At 41.2% G+C, this 27025-nt stretch overlaps 1 protein-coding gene across 5 annotated transcripts in view; it reads right to left on the bottom strand.

The window, feature by feature from the left end:
• The window catches only part of PTPRG (protein tyrosine phosphatase receptor type G), a 634330-nt gene that overhangs the window by 227313 nt on the left and 379992 nt on the right, over positions 1 to 27025 (bottom strand). For all 5 annotated transcript variants that reach the window (XM_040359120.1, XM_040359115.1, XM_040359118.1 and 2 more), the window contains exons 6-7: positions 26043 to 26109; positions 2377 to 2534 (exon numbers count right to left, since the gene is read on the bottom strand). In XM_040359120.1, coding sequence (XP_040215054.1) covers positions 2377 to 2534; positions 26043 to 26109 — 225 coding nt within the window. The remainder of the gene's footprint in view (positions 1 to 2376; positions 2535 to 26042; positions 26110 to 27025) is intronic.

Raw genomic sequence — 27025 nt, 5'->3', positions numbered from 1 at the left:
CATTCCATGAATGTGCGCAATTTTAAAGCGTGACATGTTCGGTATCTATTTACTCGGCGTAACATAATCTTTCACATTATACAAAAAAATTGGGCTAACTTTACTGTTTTGTTATTTTTTAATTCATGAAACCGTTTTTTTTTCCCAAAAAAAGGCGTTTGAAAAATTATTGCGCAAATACCGTGCGAGAAAAAAAGTTGCAATATCCGCCATTTTATTCCCTAGGGTGTCTGCTTAAAAAAAATATATAATGTTTGGGGGTTCTGATTAATTTTCTAGCAAAAAAATTGTGATGTTTACATGACCCGGTGGGCAAGTGGTTAAACAAACCAATGTAAATATATTTTGTTTGGAACATGCATTATTCTTCCACATTTTTGCGCCCACCACACTAAACAATAGCTAGGGCATTGGAAACACCCACCCCAAGTTTTGAAACAGTTAATAGAGTAACAGACATTATGACCAATGAGAAACTCACTGCCATTTAGATTGACAAGCAACCGAAATGTATCCAAAGTTGGCAACCCTGGATCTCATACTCCCAGCTATCAACCTTCAACCTGACACTTTTATTGATAAGAAGTTGATAGGATGCCGAGCCCCCTGGGATTTCTCCTCCATTCCCTGTCTTTTCTCTTTCTCCTCTTTTGTCCTACTCCTTTTATATATTGCATCCTCTTCTTCAATCTTATACTTTAAATCTACCAACCCTCCCCTATATGCCGAATGTTATTGTTTTTGTGACTGCTAATTTAATGTGATAACACCACATTTGTAAAAAAAAAAATAAAAAAAATCAAGCTTTACAGGTAATGTACCTTTTATGGTACCTTTCATTTGCACCTTCTAAAAAAAAAAAAAAAGATGTGTAAAAGAAAACATTGAATACACAAGATAATCACTTTGGAGGACAGGTAGTGCGGCACAATCAGTAATGCAGCCAGATCATCTGGCAAGCTCTATTTACACTATATAAGAGAGAATCTGTTGTGTCATTTTTGCACCTTGTTCTGTGCGCATGATTTGCGCTGTGACTCTCAGCCTCTCCTGACATGACAAAGAGCCAAACAAACAGATGGACCTGTACAATCAAGAACATTCAATATTAGAAACTGTCTGAGTACATAGACAGAATGTGAACATTCATCTGGAAGCTTAGAACACGAGTCCAATTCGGCAGATAGGTTAACCCCTACCAGACCCCAGGTAGCGGAAAAATAAAAAGTGGAGGTGTCGTCCACAGCAACGGGATGTTGGCTGTTTTTTTGTGCAGGTTTGAGAAAGCCCGATTTGTTGCATGGTCACCCACAGGCCTTCAGAGTTGTGCGCCTTCAGAGTTGTGCACCTTCACATATTTTGATCCTGGCATATCAACAGAGTCGGTTTACATAGACTGGTGGAAAAAGGAGAGCTTGGCTATTTTTTCTCTGGGAAAATAAGGTAAGCAATCTGGTTATAAATAACAATATCTCATTACTTTGGACAACTTCCTGATGTACTTTTTTAAAATTACTTACAGCAGCTTTACCAGACTGTGCTAGTAGTAACCTCTATATGCTGCTGGAAAGGTCAATAGTTTATTTTGCATTCCATGTTCACTCCCAGATCCTTACCAGTTTCTAAACTGCCTGGTAAGCCATATGTGCCTGCAGAATTTTTTTTCCCTACAGTCAATACACTCTCTAGAATGTTATCCCTATGTGTCCATGCACACATAGGCTGTAATCAAATGTTTATGGCTGGGGCATTCTTCAGCTGTAAAAACACTCTAACGTCACAAAACGCAGATAAACGCTCAAAAACACATCTCACAGGTGGTTTTAATGTTTTTGATCCCATCGATTTAAAAACTCTAAAAAGCACTATTGCAAATATGCAAAAAAAATCTCACTGCAAAGCTACTGGTGTTTTCATAACTTTATTATAACATCCAGTGTGCATGAGGCCTTAGAGTTGGGGTATAATAGTGTCTGTCCCTTTGAAGCAGCACATGTTCTCACAGCTGCATAGGGCTCTTCAGTGGGGGACTTAAGTGCTGCGGTTTATCTGCTAAATTTAACATTGAAATACTAGCTGAGTTGGATGATTCAGTTTTAGGTGTTTTCCCGACGCAGAGTTCGTCACTCCTCATCACGATGCCAATATCCCAACACTTCTAGTTTACAGCTTATTGAGGCAATGTTACTGATGAATAAACCAAAAGAAGAACTTTATTGCCCATGGCATCCAGTTTACTGCTTTGATTTTTCAATAGCAGAGGTGATTATGAAAGGGAGAACAGGTCTCTGGACAAATGCATAGAATTATTTTAGTTTTTTTCATACAATAGCCCAATTTTAACAAAATTTGGCTGTGTTCCTATTCATATCTTACCTGCTGAAAGGAGATTGGGACAGGCCTGCTGAAGATGACCCACTCCACAATTTCACTACACGGAGGTGTGGTCAAAGAGCCGGTGTATCGGTAAAAGCTCCCCAGTGAAGCCGGTAGCAAGTCCCTCAAGATGAATGGGTCCAGAAAGGTTTCTTTCTCTGCAATATAAGCATAAAAGACTCTTGTAAATTTTAACTGCAGCAAACTTATATAATATCGATTGTTTTAAGGCCTTTACCGTCAACACTATAGATGTGCGTTTGTTGACCAGAATTCAACCCAATAGAGATTCTGACAAGCTTGAAATTAATCATTTAAAACAGCCTTTGGTGAGTACAATATCAAAGCTGAACACTATACGCAATTTCTTTTTGATATGCACGAACAGTTAATTTTTTATGGAAAAGATTTCCAGGTTCAAACCTAATCTTCTTAAAAAATTAGAAGGTAGACCTCCAAAAGCTTGTCCAGAAAAATTTACGGTTTGTGCAAATAAAATAAAAAAAAAGCTGCCCAAGGTGGAGACTAATAAGATCCCTATGAAAAGTGAAGGGTTGACTCCACCAATATTCTAAATACCAGTTTCAGTGGAATTGACCATTAAATAAGGGGATCAAAAACAGGAAAGTGTGTACATTGAGTTAAACCAATAAATATAATTTTTAATATGAAAACAAGGGGGCTGTCTCTGTGTACAGGCTGTACATTTTTCGGTTCCTAGTTTCTATTATAAGTGAGTCACTGATCTGAAACAAATCCGAGCTCCTGATCTGGAGACTTGTTTCAAGTCAGTGGCTCACTAGATCACAAAGACAAGATCACACTGACAGACCCAGAGCTTTCTCCTGTGCAAGCAAATTTTGTAACAACTACCATAGTTCAATGCTTATTGGTTCATCTTAACATCACACATTACAGTTTATGCAAATTACACTTATATAGAAGTTTTGCAGAGACCCTTGTCCAATAAATCTGTACGGTTTATCTTCCCTCGGTTGGTGGGCTACAAATGGGGAACCATCGCCTGGTATGGCGTCCTCTGGTTGGGTTTGGTCCAATAATAGGAACCAAGTAGTGGTAGACCTGTAAGGTCTGTGGGCAAATGTCAATGTCCCCAAGGTGGCGTTTTATCTGGGGACATCTATGTTTTGTTATTTTGTTTAATAAAAGGCGGCCTGACAGTCATTTAACTCCACTTGGTGTCAAGCATTTTATTGGGGTAAAGAGGGGGTGGAGTTTTTAGAGGGGCCATGAAGGAGTTTTGGGGGTGACCTCTGACCTACCCTCGACAAGACTAATAAATCTAGAAACACTTGCAAAAATAAATTAAAAAAACAATCTGCAAACCACAAGTAAACCTCAAAATAATTCCAGAGTGATAGCCAACATAAGAAAAGGTGTGTCCCCCACAAGTAAATAATGATACTTGTGGCACCAACTGAATACAGTGAATAAGTAACAAAATTAATAATCGTAAATGCATAGTGTGAAAAAACAAACATCAAAGTCTGTGAAAAAAGTTCAAGATTCATATATGTATAGAAAAGTGCACGCGCAGACTATTAAATAGTGATCTTCAATGTCATCAAGACGCAAGTAAAAGTGCAGTAATCAAGTGCAGCCTCTCACCTCAGAGCAAGACCCCAACGGGTCTAATGGCGCTTCTGGTCAGTATAAGCCACAAGGATCCTCTCCAATCAAGTATCAAACACATATCAAATCCGTGAGGACATTTGACACTTGATTGGAGTGGATCCTCGTGGCTTATACTGACCAGATGTGTTATTAGATCCGTTGGGGTCTGGCTCTGGCACACTTGTGGGTGATTCAGGATGGTTGAACAGATTGCGACTACACATTAAGATCGGATGTTTTTCCTGCACTTGATTACTGCACATTTACTTACACACGTCTTGAAGACGTTAAAGATCACAATAATTGTCTGCACATGCACTTTTCTACACATATATGAATCTTGAACTTTTTTATGGACTTTGATGTTAGTTTTTGTTCACATTATGCATTTACAGTTATGAATTTGGTTACTTATTCACTGCATTAAGTTAGTGCCAAATATATCATTAATGCCTTGTACACACGATCGGAATTTCTGATGGAAAAAGTCTGACTGAATTTTTTCATCGGCTATTCCGACCGTGTGTGTGCCCCATCGGAGATTTTCCATCAGAAATTCTGACAGACTAAGAAAGAGAACATGTTCTTTTTTTCCTCGGAAATTCTGTTCGTCTGTATGGAACTCGCAAAAAATGCGCAGAATCAAGTCGACGCATGCTCGGTAGCATTGAACTTAATTTTTCTCGGCTCCACGTAGTATTGTATGTCACCGCGTTTTGGACGGTCGCAATTTGGTGCGACAGTGTGTATGCAAGACAGCTTGAACAGAATTCCATTAGAAAAATCTGTTGAGTTTATCCCGAAAAATTCTGATTGTGTGTACGGGGCATTACTCTTATTTTGCACTTTCCTTGAACGGTCTTGGGGAACCATAGAGACACCTTACATAATAAAACAATCTATTTCGAGATCACACCACAATATTCTTCGCTTTGGGTCCACCAATGCCAGGTTCAGATGTGTGTGTATGAAGATTATGTGAGTCTAGAAGAGGGCAGTGTTTAAACCATGAAATGGTCATTAGGTAGGGTAGCCTGAAACAGACTGGCAGTCACCACTCTCTGCTCCAGGAAGACCAAGAACGGAGTGGTCAGTGGTCAAGTGATCACTCAGTTCTTTGGCTTGTAGCCGGCAGAGGACAGCTGCAGCATCACGCATCACGCCAATGCTGCAGTATGGAGGCGAGTGTGAAGGTTTTATTTTTTTTTTCAATCCCAAACGTTTAACACTGAATTCACAGCTAAATACACAATAAATAACACAAGACACCACTGAAGCACATATACTGGAGGTGTTTTTTTTCTGTCCATCAAGTTCTAAGATTCACACAACCCTCCAACACAGCCAGTGTAGTGACCCGACTTTTCTCTAATGCAGTTAAGCCAAACCGTTAGGTCGCCTCTTAGCCCCTAACCTGTGATTGGAAAGTCAGAAATATCTACCAGCATCTTCTTCTTCAGCACATGTGAATGCAGGACACCTTAATTGGCCCCAAGAACTGCTTCACCTACTCCCAGTCTCATTGCTACTGTATAGAAGACTACAAAGGAGCTATAATAAAGTCACACTACAGTATTTATGCTAGTTGCATAAAACCCCCCCCCCCCCAAAAAAAAAAAAACACATAAGCAATATTACTTGTGTATTTTCAAAACCTGTCTGGAGCTCACCTTTAAGCAAATAAAATCGTAGGCATAATGCACTTAGGGCTCCAGGCACACTGGCTTAAAAATCGTTGCTTCTACAGGTGTTTTGTGTTCAGCCTATAGAAGCAGCTCAATGTTATCCTATGTGTCCATGCACATTAGAACGATTACAGGCATATTTAAAGCTCAGTGTTTAGAGGCCCTTCTGGTTTGCGTTTCTGATTGGAGCTTTCTAGCAGAAAAAATGCAAAGCTCACCTAAACTATGTACAAAAAAACGTCCTATATGAGCATTTTTTTTTCCTGCCAAGGGAACAGGGCTTTTTTTAAGCCCAGTGTGCATGGAGTCCAAGGGACACGCATACGGGCCAGAGCGCATGGGATTTGTTTGCTTCAAATGGGTTTTGCATTCCAATACAAGTCTATGGGATTTTAAAACCAGCTTGAAATTGGTTAAATGCAGGTTGGAAGGGGGATCAACTGCAGGTCAAACACCCTATTGAATAATTCTGAACAATCTCAGAAGCCTCTCAAACTGAAAGCAAATTGATGCCATTGACACAAGCCCATGGGCCTAAAACGGTCTTAAATAAAGTTGAGCTCACTTGAGCTGGGTAAAAATGGCTGCTTCCATAGTCATTTGCCTTATAGCAAAATGGGACAGGAGTTGTGTTTGTGCCAACTGTCCCATTTGATTTTTTGTTAGGAAAAGGAATTTATTTTGTAATCCAACGCATCACCGGGTCTGTAAGAGGCATCACATTTCCTAAGTCAAGCAAGCATTACGTAGATGTCATCTATATTAATAAATGCAAATGCACAGAGAAATTAGTCACTCTCAGCTGAATAATTTATTCCCCTATGGAATACAAAGCATTTATAGAGAAATAAAAATTAAAAACCTACACAGAGTCTACCATTCTTAATAGAAACTCCACATAAAAAGCTAAATGCATAGTTAATAGCTTTACTTACCAAAAGATTTGTAAAGCGTAACATACTATTGTTATCCACTTAGCTGTGCTATATGACTGCATAGCTGGGGCATGACAATTGGCCACCATATTCAAACCCCCTCCCCAAAACTTATCAGTCTACTGACTGCAAACCTGATTTCAACTTTCATTGGGTGTGTGGCAACTACATTTTATGATGGCTTCCAGGTAAATACACCATCTGCACGCTTGGCAGCATATTTTAATGCAATGTGAAATAGGTCAACATGTAGGAAATTCGAAATATATTTTTCTCATTTTTCTTTTTTTTTTAGAGAGAACTTTTTTTCCAATCAATTTATTAGGAAATGGTGACATCACTGAGTCATCCTAAGGAAGACAATAACTGGAAGTATTATCAAAAGCATAGAGAGATTTGTGGAAAAGGAAAAATATTGCTTTATATATCTACAACGGATTACACTGGCTGTTCAGCTCCTATCTTGGAAAGGGAAACATGACTGAAATATTAATAGATCTTGCACAGAGACTATAAACCTACTGTCAGTGAGTGAGTTGGAAGTGCTGACATCTGCTAGAGTAACACAGAATGCACCGACTATAGAGGGCCAATAAAGTAACTAAAACAAGACGGTTTATAAAAAATGTGAAACCCACCTGCCTGGAGATAAGTTCTTTAGTATAAATCTGTGAAAGTGATGTGCAGAAAAGGTAGAAGATAAAAAAAAAATTGCCTTGAATTTTTCAACCAGTCATTGCTAGAGACGTAAATATCTTAGAAGACTCTACTGGAGATCTCCTCATAAATTCCTATGACTGCACCCTGCTGTGGCAATTTTATGGGATTCCCACTCTACCTATACATTTTTCATTAGCAGAGTCTCTGATGAAAGGCCATGAGCTCCAAAACTTTTTCGAGGAGGTTATCTCCAGCCAGGATACAAGCTCGATCCTCTTCTACTAAACTTTTGGGGACACTCTTGAGATTTTCCATTCCAAAGTTCCTATAGTGATCCCTCCAGACATTTTCATCCCCATTAAAATCTCTTGTTGCCCCGCTACCTATTGAGAGTGTTCTTAGTGTTAGTTGATGAGACCTTATGTTACTTTGGAGGGAGTTTTGTATCTGGTGATACACTTTAAACAAGTCACTTCATTGAAAGAGCAATTTTATCATTTACTTTCATTAAAAAGTTTTATCCACCCAAAAAGTGGATGTGGTTGGCAGTGTGCTTAATATTGGGCATGGCTTAATAATAACCCCCTGCACTAGTGCCAGTGACCACCATAACTCCCAGCATTGGTGCCAGTGACCTCAATACCCCAGCATTGCTGTTATTTTCCTCCTTATTCACATGGGTTGTCAATGCTAGCGTTTATTAACCCCTTTCCCCCTGCATTGGTTGTCTGTGAAGAATGTGAAAAAAAATCTTCTAACGTTAAAGGAGTTGTAAAGGAATTTTTTTTTTTGCCCAAAATTAATGTCTGCAAGGTAGACAGACAGAATAGTGTAATGATTCTGTTAAACTAGTAAATACCTATTAAATTCCTTCATCTATATCACCTCTGGCATTCTAGTTTCTGTTCTCTCATTCACTTCCTGGTTTGCATCGCTCGTTCATGTAAGAACGACATTTCCCAGTATGAACTGCGGCACGCCCAGTAATTCACACCTCCTTGAAGTCTCTAACATGTAGAGAGCGTCCTGCCACACAGATGTAGTTCCCAGGAGGGGGCGAGCACGTTACTGACCACCGCAGTAAAGCCTCCGTTCACGGTGGTCAGTAAAATCAGACAAGCAGGAAGTGAACATAACAGAGAAGAAATAGAGCAACTTCTGAGCGAAAACGAACAACGAGGAAGTGAAAAGAGGAGGGTCTGCAGGTAAAGGATGCTTATTATGAAAAAAAAATAATTCCTTTACAACCCCTTTAATGATTCCACCCAGGCTAACTCAGCTTAGGCAGGTGCAGTCATCACAGAGCAGCTAATTAAGTCAAAGGTTTCCAACTGAGCCGAGTCTCCATGCTGTCATCTTTCCACCTGCACATACCCTGCCCCTCCACCAGCTCACCATGCAATACACTGGGCATTGCATCTGGAGTTTTAAACAGGAATTAGCATAGGGCAAGAACAGCTGCCCCTGTCGCTGGGGAATTGGGTGTGCAGGGTAGATGGCGGCTCAACCTCTATGTAACCAACAGGTTGGGCACCACTGCCCAGTGAGTGCAGTGGAGTTAGGCCCCATCCCTCTTGGATTATGGATATGTCACTATTACAGAAGTGAAAAATCAATGTCGTCACTGACAGAATCAACAGGTAATACAATTATATTGGAGGGGGGACTCTTAAATCGTGACAGACTGCAGCATATACATCAGTTTTGCTTGTCACCATAGTTCTACTTAAAAAAAGGATGACACATATGGAACAGCAACTGTAGAGATTGGAAAATATGGTGTGCTTTTCTTTTCTCCAGCGATCACTTCCCTTTAATCATAATGGTGTAAATCATCACACTATGTTGTATGACTCTATAGGAGAGCTACAGAGGGACAAATGCATAGTGTACAAAAGTCTTTACCATATGCCGACAGTATCATTTTTTTAATAATTAATTGTTCATCAAAGTGAAAAGAAGAGCAGGAATGCTAAATTCAAAGTTATTCAAATTCCAGCCATGAATAATGTATGATTTTCATATTAAATACACAGTGTATTAAGCAGTCTACGTTTCATTCCATCCTGTCCTTCAGTTTAACTATTTGGGAGAACATAATGAATGATCAACCTGCAGCAGGCATACAATGGGCGGCCTGCTTAACATGCAAGCGGCACACTTGGCGTCTATCTGTTTTTTTGACAATTAGATGTGTGGGATTTGAGATTCAGCAAATCTATTTCAGGCTGGATGGAGTGACTTGAAGGTTTTATTTTTATGCTGGGAGCTCATGCCTTGTTCCCATCCATCATTAAACAGGGCTGTCGCCCACAGTCCTGTCATTCTATTGTCCTCTCTTTACATACTGCCTTAAGTAGAGTTTAAAGGGGAACGCTAGGCTCTGGTAAGAATGTAATAAGTTAAAACTGAACTTCAAAAAATACACAGCTGAAATGATTATACATTTGCGGTTTTATCTGGCTGAGGATTTGCATTTCTCCTATCCAGTCCCAAGTTTGTACAGCACTTTCAGACAACAGGGCCAGATTGGCTACCTGACTTTTCTGTACAACAAGCAAGCATTACAGCTTATGTTACTCCCCCGCTATCAGCCTGTAAGTAGACCGATGAAGGACCTTCAACCTACACAAAGTAAATATATTGGAGTAAAGCAAATAACCATTGATGCCTTGAGATTATGACTAACAGTGATCTGTAGAAAATGGCTCTAGTTTCCCATGTAGCAACTATCTTCAGCTTTGGGGCTGGCAGCTTCTTAATACCCTCACTTTTATTGTTGGATCAGCAATGTGCTCACTTTCTTCTCCCCAAGTCTTGCAGCACCTATCTCCCGATGCTTCCAAACAGCAACCCTCTCCTGCATATCTTAAAGAGATGCATTGGCAGGCATGGGAAGAAGGAAGTGATCACACTGGTGATATAACAGCAAGATGGATGGGCTCGGGGCAACACTGACTGTATAGCTCAGACTCTCTCAACACGAGTACTTGAAATTATTTTTTGTTTTTTTTGGGGAACCACATGCTAAAACCAATTCATTGGGCATGCATAGTAAAAATGCCCCCATACATTGGTGGCCAAAGGGAAGAATGATGATCTTGCGGTGGTGGTCAGAATGACACCCCAACAGACAGCTAAAATGATCATTGTTGTGATGTAGCTGGTCATACAAAGTGGTGTTGGACCTGGAATTATGTAGACACCATCAATAAAAGCACAGGGAACCCCCGAACCTTTGGAGGAACCCTAGTTGAGAATGGCTTGTATAGCTAAAATCAAGCAAATATGAAAAAGTAACAATACGCTAGACTTAAAATGGTCTGCCATCTACCATATATCAATTTAGGGAAGCCATTAGGGTGTTGAAGACCGTAACATTGGCTGTCTTGTAGAATTTCTATAGTAACACTGTAGTGGATGCCACTCAGCCTGCTCTGTGGCCCACAAACCTCCTGCTGGCCGCTGGAGGAATACACTTACACACTGACAGGCTCTGAGGGACACAGTCTGTCAGACGCTGCGGGGGGAATCCCCCCTTCAGCTCTATAGTGAGTGGCGTTTAGAAGACTGGACATGAGTGAAGGGGGGTCCTGCCACAGCTCCAAGGGTCGGTGTGCCTATCCCTATATAGCTCCAAGGTCTGTGCGTTGCCGACATCTTGCCAGAGAGGAAACACGGTGTATCTTCCAGGTGCATATCTGCAGACATAGCTGCGCCTTCCTGCTGCCAGGTTGCCAATCGGGCATTTCTAAAGAGTCTGTCCAGGGACGTCTATTCCCTAGGGCCATGGTGTCGCTGAATTGGTGAGTTGGCAGTAGCCCATATTGCACAAAACATTTCTAAGATACACTGCATGCAGACACCTTTACCCTATCTTCTTGTCAGAACCTTCCCCAGGAGACACTTTACATCAGTTGCCCTTTATCCTTGATTTACAGTACTTCACATATAGATTTATCTGGACCCTTAAGCCAGCTGAAGATACCAGACATCTCGTGTGAGGACTTCTATGTTTTTTCTTTACTCAGCCAGGGACTCAATGCAAAACACTTGTACGCGTGAAGGAGGGACTCTGACTTTCAAAAACGCAAGTTGATATTGTTTGCATATTGTCAGTGGCGTCTCCAGCTTTCATATTTAGAGGGGGCACATGGGGGGACAGGGACAAAAGTAGGGGGGCCAACTATAAAATGCAATTATATATATAATCTCCTGGGGCCCTTTACTACGATCCCACTATGGGCCCTTTCACATGTTCTGCAGTGAGCTCCCTTCCTACTATACTGGGGCCCCCCAGGGTGGCAGAAAACAAGATATATGTCACCAGTACACCAAGAAAATATAAGGGTACAAAGCAGTGGGAGAACTATCAGGGTTGCAAAGGTTGTCTTGCCACCGGGCCCTGGTGTTCTGCCACAGTGGGGGATCCCCAGCTGTCCTGTCCCTGTTATTTACAGCGCTGGTCTGGCATCTGTCTCCTTGGCAGCGGCAGCAGTCTATTAGGACCTAGTGCTGGTGACATTATGGGTGCATGCAGGGGAAGGCTGGCACTATTGGTTATAGAGAGCCGAGCCCCCAGCTGATCACCTAGCAGCAGTAATGCTGTATAACCTTCTCTGTTGACATGCTGATCGGCATGTGATCCAGGTGATGCTCCCAGTCAGATCTAATAAACACAGTATTTATTAGCATCAAGAGTACAACCACATAAATATAATCAACCGTATGATCAGCAGCCATGTGGGCTCTATGCCTGTAAAGTGTGGGCTTTGATCAATAAAATCACTGATATTCATGACTAGGATTTGACTAAGAGCATCACCTGGATTGCATCCCGATCAGCATGTCAGAGAAGGGTCCACTGCTGCTAAGCAACCTGCAGGGAGCTCAACTGTCTACAACCAATAGAGATGGGCTCAGGTGTGTTTGAAATCCCACATGCTCGATCCCGCCAGGAAGCCGACACTCCACAGTGTATGGGCTGCCTAAGAGGTAAGACCAGCCATAGACAGTTTAAATCTCAGCTGGTTCAGCAGAAACTGGCTGAGATTTGAACCATTAATGAGCAGATTCTCTTATAATTATCACTAGTGGTTACTGTATAGTCACTAGTGATAGTCACTGTTTGTCGGGAGAATATAATTGCTGGGCAGGAGGGATATTCCCCTGTCACCACTGTCTGTTAATGGGGGAATCATGCAAGTTTCTTTCCTGCAATCTCTGGATGCAGGAAAGAAATTTGCACCGTATATTATCTGCCTAACTGAAAGTGAGAGTAAATTGTGAATGTTTTGAAAGAACAGGAGAGGGGAGGGAGACAAATGGGGGGGAGAGAAGGGATGGAGATAATGTAGTTCAGTGATTACAGTGTACTGCAGTCTGCAGTGCACACACTTAAACACGGCCCAGGCTAGAATATCTGGTTGTGTGAGCGCTTGCATTATGCAGTGTCGGCGAGCAGAGGGAGGGGGAGGAATCCCCCGCAGAGCTGACTGGGATCGCTCTCCCTCTCGGGGAGCAAAATACAAATTTTTTTTGGGGGGGCACATGGTGGGGCACAGCATGATGTTGGGGGGGTCAGGGCCCCCTCTGCCCCCCCCCCTAGGGACGCCTCTGCATATTGTATAACATATATACCTTCAGGACCTGTTGGCTCAGGATTTTAGGGAGACATTGGCTGGTAACAAGACGTCTCTGTTCCCCCTTTATGCCTGAGCACATAGGTTAAGTTTAAGTCTTTTAAGTTGTTTGAAACTGTGTTGGTTATAATTTACATTTGTCTTGGTGCTATACTGCTCAATAATTAAAGTTGGTTATAGATAGCCATTTCTTGGCAATATACTACGGTTTGCTTTATTACAAAGAAAAATAAATATCTTTCAGTAAGGATATTCTATCTGGTTTACTACTGTTGTCTCTACAGTATCGTTTATTTATTAGGCAGAGTCTGTTGTTGGGTTTGAGGGGCAGAGTACTTAACCAAATATACTCAAGCAGCTCCTTCGGGGGTATCGCTACACATGCATTATGCATGCCATAGAAGGAAAACAGGTAGTTTAGTTCACAGCACCACCCTTGTGTTCAGTTGGGACAGGGAATAAGATACTCATCTCAATGGCGACAAAAAATGCAATTAAACCAGAAACAGAATCTAACCTTTCTCTTCTGTAGTCAAAATTTAAAGCAGGTTTAGCTTGGAAGTCTGCCCTACCGATTCTCTCATACATGCTATTGAACATATTTTTATCGAGGGGTCTTCTGGCTGGTTCAGCGATCTCACCCTTCTCTCTTTCTCCCCTCCAATGGCAGTGGGGGGAGGGGGGCGGCCATTACTGTTTCAATGAGCACTGTGCAGTAATACTCTGAACCCAGGTGCCACTCAAGGATGGTAGCTCCATGACAGTCTGAGCTCAGTAGCAGTGAACTGATCACCAGGATTATTTCAACAGAGAAGACCAAGGACATCTAGTGACAGAAAATAATCACTACGGGAGACAGCTCGAGATTGGAGGAGACTAGGCTGGGTTATTTGTTGATTTCTTTTAAAAGATAAAATGTCCACTTTAAGCCTGGGCTGTAATTCCAATTTAAACTAGCTGAACTGAAAACCACTTTAGTGACTTCTAAAGCAATACATAAGCAAATTAAAGGCTGCATTTCAATACACAGTATGCTTCGTTGTTTTTTATTACTGATCTCATACGTTGATTTTAATCCTGATTTGTCAAGAAGCAACACAAATAGAAAGAAAGGTGAAAATATAAAATGTGTGATAAAATGGCAGTAATTTATAATAATGTGATTTTCGGAGTGAGGAACTGTACTACACTGTACATGCATGAATGAATGAATGATACAAGGTACATGAATGTCTTACACCTAATAAATTAGACGCAAACTACTATTCCAGCATCTCATTAATTCCTGTAAGGAAAAATTTAAGATTTTTTCCTTTTTTTACATGCATCTTGCACCTCTGCCGAAGCAAAATGCGTGAGTTGGGCCGTGCACACATTTCCGGTTGCCATTATAATTTACTTCATATCACCTAATGCAAGTCTTTTTATTATTACAGTGTGACAAATATCGTGCTGGGAATCCCCGACAGCCAACCAGGAATTAGCTTTCAAGAGCTTGGAATAAGAAAATAAAAAATAATCCAATTAGTGCTCAGTTACAGATCCAGCGGCCGGATAAGGAAGGCTGCCTGTCTTTCCGTACGGAAACAATCCATCACTAGCTAAGGCGGCAACAAAAGGTTGTTGCCATCACTAGAGATCAAGATTTAGCACCGGTTGGCCAGTGACAGAGAATCATCTCGCTGCCCCAGCTACGGAGGGAGCGATCCTATAGGGGCAGGCAGCCTCTTTGGTGATCCTGCCTCTGGCGACTTTTCTCTAGCGGAAGAATCTTCCTTCTGACATCAGCCTAACTGAATGACATTTAGTTTGCTAAAGTACTGTGCATCAAAAACCAAGCCAACTGTTTATTAATAAAATACAGTTTTCACCCTTTTTCTGGCTTTCTTGTAACATTGTTAAATAAAGATATTTGCATATTTAAAAAAATGTTGTTTGCAAATACTGCATGCTGCAAAATGTCCCATTCCATAGGTGTGCGCAGCCTATTGCATTAGGGTGTACACCTCAAAGCTCAAACACATATGGGTTTGTGACAAATTAACCGGCCTCTTCTCCACTCGTAATCCTGAAACAGGGGAACCTGGGCTGCAGAAAGAAGAGGAACTGGGACATGAGGGGTGGCATATATTGGTACCCATCCGACAGGGAGAGCGGTTCCATACATTTTCACCTCCGCCACCTATCCTGTTCAGGTTCTGGGGGTCGGCAAGTAAGGACTGTTGCTTACCTGTCATCTGTCCACGATTGACGGGTTGTCAGCTCCAGGATTAGGGTGTGCCCAGTCACATCTATGAGCAGGCTGGTTGTACTGAAGTTGTTCCATTAAATCGATTTCAGTACAACCAGCCTGTTGGAGTTTTTGCATGCAATTACATCGTCAGCATTTTGCACGCGATTAATTCTGGAAGCTATAGCCACTAGCATAAATCGTTGTGTTCTGCCAGCAGGGAAGGCTCCCTGATGGAAAAACACAATAGCACTGTGGAAGGGATTTTCCCATCAACACTGACTGTTTTGATAGGAGACTTGAGCAATTTATGTGAATTGTTAGTTTTAAGACCACGTTTTTTTTTTTACTTTTTGAAGCTGGGCCTTCCCTATTGAATTGCTAACAAACCTGTTGAGCTGCTCTGTGAAGCCCATACAGAAAGTGAGGTAGCAGGGGTGCTTTAAACAGGTCATGTGTTCAAACAAAGACAATTGTTTGGCGGACTTTGGAAAAGCAAGCAGTTTAGTCTGGGATATGACTCGAGCACCGGGAAGAAAGACCCATGTTAAGTAGATGTTTAGACTGCCCATCACATAAATGACACATGCTTATTTGCTAGAAAGGATAGTTAGCTTGCGCATGTTGTCGCCTTTTTAATACCTTGTATACTATGAATTGCATTTCCTGAAGTCATGTGTGCAACCAGTTTAGTAAAGCAAATATTGATACAATACAGTTTTAATTGCCTCCTTAGCTTATACCGCCATGACCCTTAATAAACACCAAGCAAAACAGTTGCTTGAATGGCTGAGCCACAATGACATCACTCTCACGCAAGCACATGGGAGTCAAATCATCACTAAGCACTGCGTAAATGTACCCAAGTGGCGGATGCGTGGCTCAGTGTACATTACTGCCAACAGGATGGGAGAAGTACTGTATTTATGATGGAAGACCAACACAAAGTGGCACACAATAGTAAAGTGGAATGAAAATGATAAATGGTTTTCAATTTTCTTTTACAAAATATCTGAAAATGTGGAATGCATTTGTATTCAGCCCCCTCTACTCCGATAAAAAGGGAGAAAGAAAGGCGCACCAGCCTCGTGTACTACCGTTTGGCAAATTTTAATGGAATAATAAAATAATGAAAACTACTCACAAACAAAGAATGATAAAAGGCTTTTATCATTCTTTGTTTGTGAGTAGTTTTCATTATTTTATTATCCCATTAAAATTTGCCAAACGGTAGTACACGAGGCTGGTGCGCCTTTCTTTCTCCCTTTTTGTCTTCTATCAGGATTCCCCCATCCATGAAGGGCAGCAAGGCCTCTGTTACTACGGGTTTTTTTGACATTTAAGGAGAACTGTATGTAGACATTTGATCTATCATCAAGGATCCCACTTGTGCGCAGGAGTTTGTGTTTTTTGTCAGTATCCCTCTACTCCGATACCCCTAACTAAAATCTAGTAGAACCAATTGCCTTCAGAAGTCACCTAATTAGTTGAGTCCACCTGTGTGTAATCTAATCTCAGTATAAATACAGCTGTTCTGTGAAGCACTCAGAGGTTTGTTAGAGAACCTTCAGAGAACAAACAGCATCATGAAGGCCAAGGAACACACCAGCCAGGTCAGGGATTAGGTTATAAAAAAAACATCCCAAGCTTTGAACATCTTATGGAGCGTTCAATCCATCATTTAAAAATGTAGAGTATGGCACAACTGCAAACCTACCAAGACATGGCCGTCCACCTAAACTGACAGGCCGGGCAAGGAGAGCATTAATCTGAGAAGTAGAAAAGAGGCTCATGGCAACTCTGGAGGACATACAGAGATCCACAGCTCTCCACAAATTTGACCTTTATGGAAGAGTGGCAAGAAGAAAGTCATTGTTGAAAAAAAGCCATAAATCGTCCTGTTTTCAGTTTGCAAGAAGCCATGTGGTGGACACCGCAAACATGTATAAGAATGTGCTCTGGTCAGTTGAGACCCAAACTGAACTTTTTGGCCTAAAAGCAAAATGCTATGTGTGGCAGAAAACCAACACTGCATATCACCCTGAACACACCATCCCCACCGTGAAACATGGTGGGGGCAGTATCATGTTGTGGGGATGCTTTTCTTTAGCAGGTGCAGGAAAGCTGGTCAGAGTTGATGGAAAGATGGATGGAGCCAAATAAAGGGCAATCTTAGAAGAAAACCTGTTAAGAGTCTGCAAACGCCTTGAGACTGGGGTGGAGGTTCTCCTTCCAGCAGAACAGCACCCCTAACTATACAGCCAGAGCTAGAATGGAATGGTTTAGATCAAAGCAAATGAATGTGTTAGAATGGCCCAGTCAAAGTCCAGACCTAAATACAAATGAGAATCTGTGGCAAGACTTGAAAATTGCAGTTCACAGACGCTCTCCATCCAGAGAGCTTGAGCTATTTTACAAAAAAGAATGTGCAAATATGTCACTCTTTAGATGTGCAAAGCTGGTAGAGACATCCCTGAAAAGACTTGCAACTGTAATTGCAGCGAAAGGTGGTACTACAAAGTATTGACTTAGGGGGGCTGAATACAAATGCACGCCACACTTTTCACATATTTGTAAAACAAATTGAAAACCATTTATCATTTTCCTTCCAGTTCACAATTATGTGTCACTTCGTGTTGGTCTATTACATAAAATCCCAATAAAATACATTTACGTTTTTGGTTGCAACATGACAAAATGTGGAAAGTTTTAAGGGGTATAAATACTTTTTCAAGACGCTGTATATGGAATGCTTTTAAAATAATAATCCCAGTCTTGATCTGAATGGAAGACAAAGAGTTCAGAATCATGCAGGGCGCAACGCTCTCCCGCAAAAGGCATAACTGCTCCCTGGGAGCCCGTCCCTGGTAATAACTGGCGGCTGAGCTCCACAATAGCAGCCTCTCTCATTACGATGTATATTCCATCTACATGAAAGCGCATTATGTGGAATTCAAAAGAATCCAAAGTGACACTTGAAGTGAGATCACTGCACTGTGCTCTAGTCTGCTGAATTACAACTGGGACAAAATGTGATGTCAAGTAGTCCCGCCAGATCACTCGATGCTGGTCTGCACTCTCTCAGGTTACATCTTGAAGCACAAAATCTGTTTACTTTAATGCTCCACTCTTGTCTGAAACTGATGCAGCCCCCGGTGTATGGGCATAAAGGAGAGAGAAAAGAGAGAATGCTTTAACTCTCTCCACAAAACTGATTGAAGAAGCACAAAGACAAGGTCCCCAAACATTCAGACCCCGCGGTCTGCCGTCTTGATCCTCCTTTTTTTCTTCTTACAGAATTCCATCACAAAAGCAAAACTTCACTCTGGAAGTCAAAATTGTTTGTAGTTCCTACTTTGATCTCAGCTGCTCTACAGGTCATCCCAAGGTGAGAGACAAAGTGTACTGCCTTGGAAACTAAACAAATACAAATTGCAGAGTAATAAAGGTAGAGAACAGAAAGAACACTCCAAAAAGGCAATGAAATTATATTATGATTTATGTCAAATGCCGCATACACACGGTCGTTTTTCGGCATGGAAAAGAAAAACGAAATTTTTTAAAACGTCATTTAAAATGATCGTGTGTGGGCTTCTGAAAAACGAAAAAAGAAAAAAAAATTCGAACATGCTGCATTTTTTCATGACGTTTTTCATAATATCGTTTTTCGTGTTGTACAAAATGATCGTGTGTGGGCAAAAACGAAGTTTTAAACCCGCGCATTCCCAAAAGCACGTTATGAGATGGGAGCGCTCGTTCAGGTAAAACTACCATTCATAATGGAGTAAGCACATTCATCACGCTGTAACAGACAAAAAAGCGCAAATCGTTTTTACTAACAAGGAATCAGCTAAAAGCAGCCCAAAGGCGAATAGAACTTCCCCTTTAGAGTACCGTCGTACGTGTTGTACGTCACCGCGCTTTGTTCATAATTTTTCAAAAACGATGGTGTGTGGGCAAACGTCGTTATTAATGATGAAGTTGGAAAAACGTCGTTTTTTGGACATGCTGAAAAATGACATTTTTCATCATGCCGAAAAACGACCGTGTGTATGCGGCAAAACAAATTGACTTGAAAAATTTGGACACCCTATCGAGTTTCAGTAAAATTCGGTAATACCAGCCAGTAGTTCTGGTTTTAAACTTTCAACAATAAAATATAAAACCTTTTGTGGGGTGCCAATCTGCCCATTAACAGTTTTTGATCCTTTTGACTTTTGTATATTCACTTATGGACATGGTGTATTCTCAAACCATAGTGGGAAAATTGGTTGCCAAAAGCCCAGGGGTACAGGGTGGTCAATCCTACTCATCAAGCAAAGTTTCCCAACTATATTTGCAGTTTTTATGCTCAAAGTGGCAGCCTCTTTAAGCTAGAGCTACACAGGTGATATTTTGGTCAACTGTTTTACTAAAATTAATAGCAAAAATTAATAATAGAAACGTCTCTGAGACATAAGTAGCACGAAGCAGAAGTCCGTTGTATACAATCGATGCAATGAGCCATTGTGTGAGATTAATCACTACTACATACTACTTGTGTAGCCTACTCCATATAAAGTAGGCTGTTCTATCAGCTTAGTGATCAAAAGCTATGACTAGTGATTAATCACTTCCGTTTTTAGCAGTCCGATTAAGCTAATAAACATTCTCCCACGTAGCTCTAGCCCTAGTTGACAGGTGCAGCCTTTGAATGTTAGACCTGTTGTATACTGAATTGAGTTTAAGCATAAAAAAAAAAAAATAAGGGAAAAACTATATTCCTTTTGAATAAGCAAAGTTTGCAAGTTTACAGCACCTCAGGGGTGTGGTCTATAGCCAATACTTTTGCATATTGCAAAATCGGTGTGACAATACAATTAACCAGGTGTGGTTAGTTTGGCAATACATTGATCCAATGTTTAACCATATTACGCATTGCATAAAATAGTAAACAGCAAATACAATCTTTAAGATTAACATCCCTATAGTTGGATAATAACCCTTTTTTTAACCGCATTTCCAGGTCGTGTTACAAAGAACACACACTGACTTTTAAAAACTATTGCGTCTTGGTCAACTACCCATAAATCCGTTTAGATCTTCAAAGCTCTTATACTTCTCTAAGTTGTAGTAAGTCTTAATTGAGGGTTGTGTTAGCATTTCCGTAATGTAGGGTGATCCTCAGTTTCAGGGGGCAGTGCCACGGGGGAAAAAAAGTCCCAGATTTCATCCCTGGTTAATAGAACGTGCCCCTGACTTCTTCCTAGCTTTAATAATGGCATCCCCGACCCAGACAGCAGCAGGGTGATTCACCTTCGCAACATTTATGTGATTGGCCTGAAGCAGGAAGAGGGAAGGGAGTGGTATTGTCTTTGGTGCGGGAGGCAAAGATGTGGACCATTTGTTGCCTTGCCTCACTTGTGTTGGTCCATCTCAAAGTAGGCTCCAGTATTAGTAAACCGTATCCCCACTGTTATGCGATTTTGCCACACGCTTTGCATGCCGCTAGTATCCCTACCTCATCTCCATCCCTGTCCCACCCCTAATAAAAGTGGGTGTGGTCAGTAGGATGTCTCCAGATTTATTTAAAGATCTGGTCACCCTACCTTAACACTGAAGGGGGTGGGGTATGACACCACTACAATTATGTCTTGAATTGCTAGGATCTATAAAACAGAGTAACTGAAGACTATCACAAATCTAGAATTCCAACAAGTTCAGTATTTTTTTTTTTAAAACCTACACAGAAAATAAATTATTTTGTGTTCAACAGGATTAAACAAGGAACATTTTATTTGATACTTTAAAAAATGAAAGCATTTGACAGAGTAAGGAAATGCTCAAAGTTCTTTGTCGTTCTATAGCAAGTAAAAAGATGTTTCCATTTAGTCCACCGAGGCTCATGTAGTCAATCGAAGTCCAAACTGCCTGCCAAAATTTCGCTGAATTACCTCTTTAATCTCTCCATGGCACTCCGAACTGATCTGTAAGTGTTTGGACAAGGGCTCAGAATGGCTGCCAAATCGTTGCATAAACAGGCATTCTATGTGATAAATAAATTTCTGAAAATTATTACATCAAAATGGAAAGCAGTTGGACTCGAGTGCATCCATGTACCCAATATAGTACATTATAGACATTCTGGAACACAGTCTTAAAATTTATATCTGGGGGACAAACTCGGACTTATAATGATTAAAAAAATTAAGAAAATATGAGTGATGACTTATTTCTGCATTAATCACGCGTGAATATATATCCAGCACAGCAGCAGTATATGTATCTCTTATTTTATCTCTAGAGCCATGTTATTTCTCTTCCAAGATTTGTGCACCTATTTTTCATGTCCCACAGATTGATTGCTGTTCACAGCTGCAACATTAAATGACTCAGAAAGTAGGACAATTAATCTAAATGTTATTTGTACTAATCTTAAAGTGTCAGCCAGTTTTGGATTTTCACCCACAATAACGAAGAACTTGTGGCAGCTACAAAAGTAGCCAAAGTAAGTTACAGTTTGAAAAACGCCCATCTCTGCTTGGGCTCCGTCTGGTAAATTATTTCCATCTCCAGCAGCTATTTTAAGTGGAAATAAAATTTTTGGGCAATTTCATTTTAGATGTTTTTGAACTAATGACTTGTAGCTGCTCTCTTACTATATTTATTTTTTTTTCTTTATGAATAAATATTTAACAAGGATTTCCATATCAATATTGGTTGTCTCTAGAGGGAGCACAGCAGTGGATACTTGCCTTCGAGCTTGCTCTGTCTGATCATCAATCAAACCCCAAATTATTCTGATCTATATGAAAAAGTATGATAATAGTGCCCAAGTGTGCATGCTTATGTGCAGTGCAGACATCTTTGTAAGGGCCTAATCTCAGGGTGACCTCAACCAACTGAGAAACTAACCAGGGAAATCCAATACCTTTGAAGCCCCAATGGTGCCTGATCAAGTCAACCAAGTTACGATCATTTTCATCTATGGGCACCTTACAGCTCCTTAAAGTGTTACTAAACCCAGCACCCTGCATTCACTATATCTGGTCTCCCACAGTACACAGAAATGCAATTCGTTTAGGAAATACTGCTAAATACTTAATACCTTTTCTCGTCAGCAATATATAGCAGTCTTGTGACTTCTATCAGTGTCCGGCCGGGCACTAGCACAAGCTTGTAGGAGGAGTTTTCATTGTCTTCTGACTGTCCTATGAGGCTGCAGGACCACTGACCCGCTGTCTGAACAGTGCTGATTGGCCCTGTGCTGATCACATGCACCCTCTCAAAAAGAAAACTCTCTTGCAACAGACACCAATCTGAGCATGTGAAAAGTGCCCCCGAGGCTCTGTTCTATCAAGAGATGGATTAAGGACTGTGGAAGAAGGGGAGGATCACATAAGCCTTTTTACACAATGCATAGGATTAACCCCTTAGGTCCCACTGTGAGTATAACAAACATGCTTTACTGTATATTCAGACTTTTTACTATTATGGGTTTAGTAGCACTTTAACATTACAGCTCTATACATTTCAGGCCTAAATTGGCCAACAATCCTCATTCATAAGTGTATATATAATAGAAGTATGGGATTAAAAGAAAAAAAAGATAGATACACACATAGGTGGGTGCAGCATCAATCTGATTCTGCCTCTTCCCCCCCCCCCCCTCTACACTGTGAACTGAGCGATCAAAGACCACCGATTGCTCAGTTCTCAGTCTCTCTGCTCACAGAGAGAAGTTATCAGTCTCCGACTCTCTGCTCTCTCAGCACTCACTAGAGTGCTGAGCTCTGGAGGGGGCAGGAGGGGCTGTTTCAGGATCTCTGCAGATCACTGAGAAGGCTGCCTGTCCAGGCTTCCAGTTGGGATCTTTTCAGAGCCTAGACTGGCTCTGTGCTGTCAGCCAACAGCTGGATTCAGCCTGCTGTCGGCTGAAAAGGGATCACCGGACAAACAAACTGCACTCCTGTGATCCATAGGAGTATTACAGAAAAAAAAAAAAATTTGGCTATACTTCTCTTTTAAATTACATCTGTAACCACCTAGATTGTTGAAATGGACTGAATGGCCCAACAGAGGCCAACACACCACTATCTGTAGCATAGTAACCAAATGAGGACCCATACTGATGCTGCAGTCCTAATCCAGATACCGGTGCTGCCAGTCTAGCATGAACGCAGATTGTCAGCTCGTATCGGCAGCCCACGTGTTTGCTAAAAACTACTTGCTTGGACAGTCTTAAAAAGCTGTTCACTTCAGCACAGCCAAAAGCGATCGAATAATGTTCTGCAAATTTAAAATTATTTCCACAAATGGGCACTTTTGATTTATTGTTATCAACAGAAGACGAAGACAAATAATTTATGGTGGAACAAAATATTCTAAGAAGAGAAATTTCAGAACATGCACAAGATAAATAACAGGAGGAAAACATCAGCACTCGGTGCCGTGCTGCTAATATGGATGATGTATAGTAACTTGTAATGATTTATAAGGTATGAATCCCCGAGCCGTGACTGAAAAGAAACAAACTGCTTACGGTTAGCACAAATCCATTTGCAGGTATAATATGAGTTTTGATCTTTGCTTATCAAAGTTTTTGGCTTCATAACATCCACAAATTAACATATACAGAAAGGAGTGTTGTGCATTAAAATGAATGGACTGCCTTTTTTGAAACCTAGTTTAAAGGGTGTATGGGTGGCCAGCAAGAATCCTTCTGTGATTAACACAAAAAAATGTAATTTTAAGGATAGCAACAGACAAAGTCTCATGTGTTACATATAGACACAAAATGAACGCATGGAGTCTATGGAACACGCATAGCTGTTCTCTCTCATCTCCATGGAAAAATAATTTTTCTTTCTCTCCATTGGAAAATTATCTACTGGTGGAAAATTCTGGGCACACCTAAGGCTCCATTCACACCTAGGCAGACAAATTCGCGGCGTTTTGTCGCCGCAAATCGCGGTACAAATAGCAGCGTTTTGTACCGCGATTTGCGGCGACAAAACGCCGGCATTGTCCGCCTAGATGTGCCCCAGATTGACCCCCTCTATGGAGATGCTTCCCATCTCCTAGCCGAATGCCGCCTGAAAAAAAGGTCCGGGACCTTTTTCCAGGCGTCCGGCGTTCAGCGTGGAGATGTGAACCATCTCCATAGAGGGACATGTGTTTTCATCCCTCTGGCGGCAGCGGCGTAGCACTACAGGCGTAAAAACGCCTAGGTGTGAATGGGGGCTTAATCCCCCTGTGTGATTCAGATTCCCTGTTTCCTGTCCCAATCACTCCGGTCTTGATTCTTAACTGAAGCATCAGAAACTGCAGAGAAAGGGACTGGGGAATTTCTGTCGTTGGTTTCTTTCTCTGTCTCAAAAGTGAGACATCAGCAGTCTGTTTAGACCCTTGATATTTCACCAAAGGCCCATAATGGGACACCTAAAAAAATTGTAAAAAAGATTTATTATTTAAAAAATATATATATAACTACTACTAACGCTGTCCCCTGCCCTACTGACACCAATCTTTGCTCTACTGACACCGCCCACTGCTCTGCTGATATACACGCATGTGGGCTTGTGCTCTGGGGTGCACACCCAAATGCTATAGGCTGCACACACCAATGCTATAAAGATATTTGTTGAGTATCTGGGCTATATTTACCATTATGTCACTTATGGACAAATGCCTAGGGCATCAGAGAATTGGGGACGCAACTGAGTAAACAAAAAACAATTACAGATTATATTTTCCTTATTTTCTTCTTCTAGCCACATCTGGCCATTCTTGGCTAAATTCAGCAAGACTCATAGTTCAGGAAACATGAAAAGTTTTCCTTTTTCTCGCTCGCGTGTTGGTCTGTACAGCTAAAAGGAAGCTGTGAATATAAGGCAGACCCAATCCTGCCCCCACTAGTACTTTCTAGCAGTATGTGTGTAATGTTATTCAGCTAACATGACAACCTACAGGTATGTATATATACTTTCAAAGCACACTGTATTTCCTGGAACCCGAGGCTCCGTGTATGTATATGCCGAGTCAAGCTTTGACATACACTTTAAGGCTGGCCATCAGCAGGAACATCAGCAGGAACATCAGCAGGAACATCAGCAGGAACATCAGCAGGAACATCAGCAGGAACATCAGCAGGAACTTGCCGATATTCTAAGCGTGTGTGGGCAGACTGAATGTACCAAGTTGATTGATCTATCAACTTGGGTACAACCAGCCTTCACTTCTGATTATCGCTGGTGGCTAGCAAAAATAACGGTCTACTCCCGGCAGGGATGTCTTCCCCCCCACTAGGAGCAGACTATGCTTGGCAGGAGGGATTCCCCTGTCAAGACTGTCTTTGTTGATGGGGGAATTGTGTGAAAGTTGCAGGAAAGAAATTTGCATCATCAACGGCATGGGTCTTCAAACTACGGCACTCCAGTGGTTCAGGAACTACAATTCCCATCATGCCTAGTCATGTCTGTGAATGTCAGTGTGTTACAATGCCTCATGGGATGTGTAGTTCTACAACAGCTGGAGGGCCGTAGTTTGAGGATCCTTGATCTACTGCCTGCCTAAGTCAGCCTTTCACAACCAGGGTTTCTCAATAGATTGATAGGGGTTCCATGCTTCCCGAATAAGTAACTACTCATATCAATGATTGTAGCTTCTTGTAAGTGGGGAATCATCCAAATGACCACAAATGTAAAGTGCATTCTTCCCTCTGACCATCATGCCGTAGAGCTGTAGATAAAAGTTATTAACAGGGGTTTCCCTGAAGCTGTAAGGTGAATTTAAGGGCTCCTCTATGTTAAACGGCTGAAGAAAGGCTATTTTACCTCACAATGCCATAACGTTAAACCTTGCAAAAAAGTGTAGCAAATACTAAGTGTTGACTGCTTACCATGATGAACGACACCCTTCAATCCGTGAATAATTGGATCCAAAGCAGGATTGTTTCTCTGTGAGGCCTAGTGGCAAAAAAAGACAAAGGATCATTACATTTTTATTCCTTCAAGACTACATTTAACAAAAACAGTTTTTTCCATTTATAGATCTCAGCATGTCCTAACAGATCGAAATATCCACCCAAACACTCATATCTGGACAAAACCATATTCCTGTTTCATGAGCATGTCCACTATTTATGTTCAACAATCAGGCCTGTCCAACTAAAACTGGAGCACACCCAAGTTTAATACATGTACAGAGCTACAGAAATTTAGACCTATACTAGTTTATCCCTTTCTGGGATAAACACATGGTAAAAAGACAACACAAAATACTTATGTTTAGTGGAGAAAATGCTGCCCCAGGCATCCTTCACGGCTGAGCATATAGCTGAAAGTCTAGGCCAGTGAGGCAAACCTTGGCACCCCAGACGTTTTGGAACTACATTTCCCATGATGCTTAACTACGCTGCATTGTGCATGATCATGGGAAATGTAGTTCCAAAACATCTGGGGTGCCAAGGTTCACCATCACTGGCCTAGGCATTCAGTCATGTGATCAAAGAGAAGGACCACAATTCAGAATACCCAATAGTCCACTTCAGCACAGGTCATATAACAAAGGGGGGTTAATTTACTAAAAAAGAGTGCAAAATCTGATGCAGCTTTGCATAGAAGCCAATCAGCTTCCAGTTTTTTTTTGGTCAAAGCTTAAACAAGCTGAAGTTACACACTGATTGGCTACCATGCGTACAGCTACACCAGATTTTGCGCTCTTCAGTTTTAGTAAATCAACACCTTGGTCTTTAGATAGGTGAACAGCACTAAAGAATCCACAACGTTGTCTCCAAAAAAGGAATGCATTCCAGCTTATTACACTTTGCTCCTCCCTGATAGTATAGCTTTATGTCAGAATTTTACAACAGTTGCCCTTAGA

This window comes from Rana temporaria, chromosome 7 (assembly GCF_905171775.1).
Source record: "Rana temporaria chromosome 7, aRanTem1.1, whole genome shotgun sequence".
Classification (NCBI taxonomy): domain Eukaryota; kingdom Metazoa; phylum Chordata; class Amphibia; order Anura; family Ranidae; genus Rana; species Rana temporaria.
Note: the sequence above shows the minus strand (reverse complement) of the source record. Positions and strands in the feature narration are given on the sequence as shown.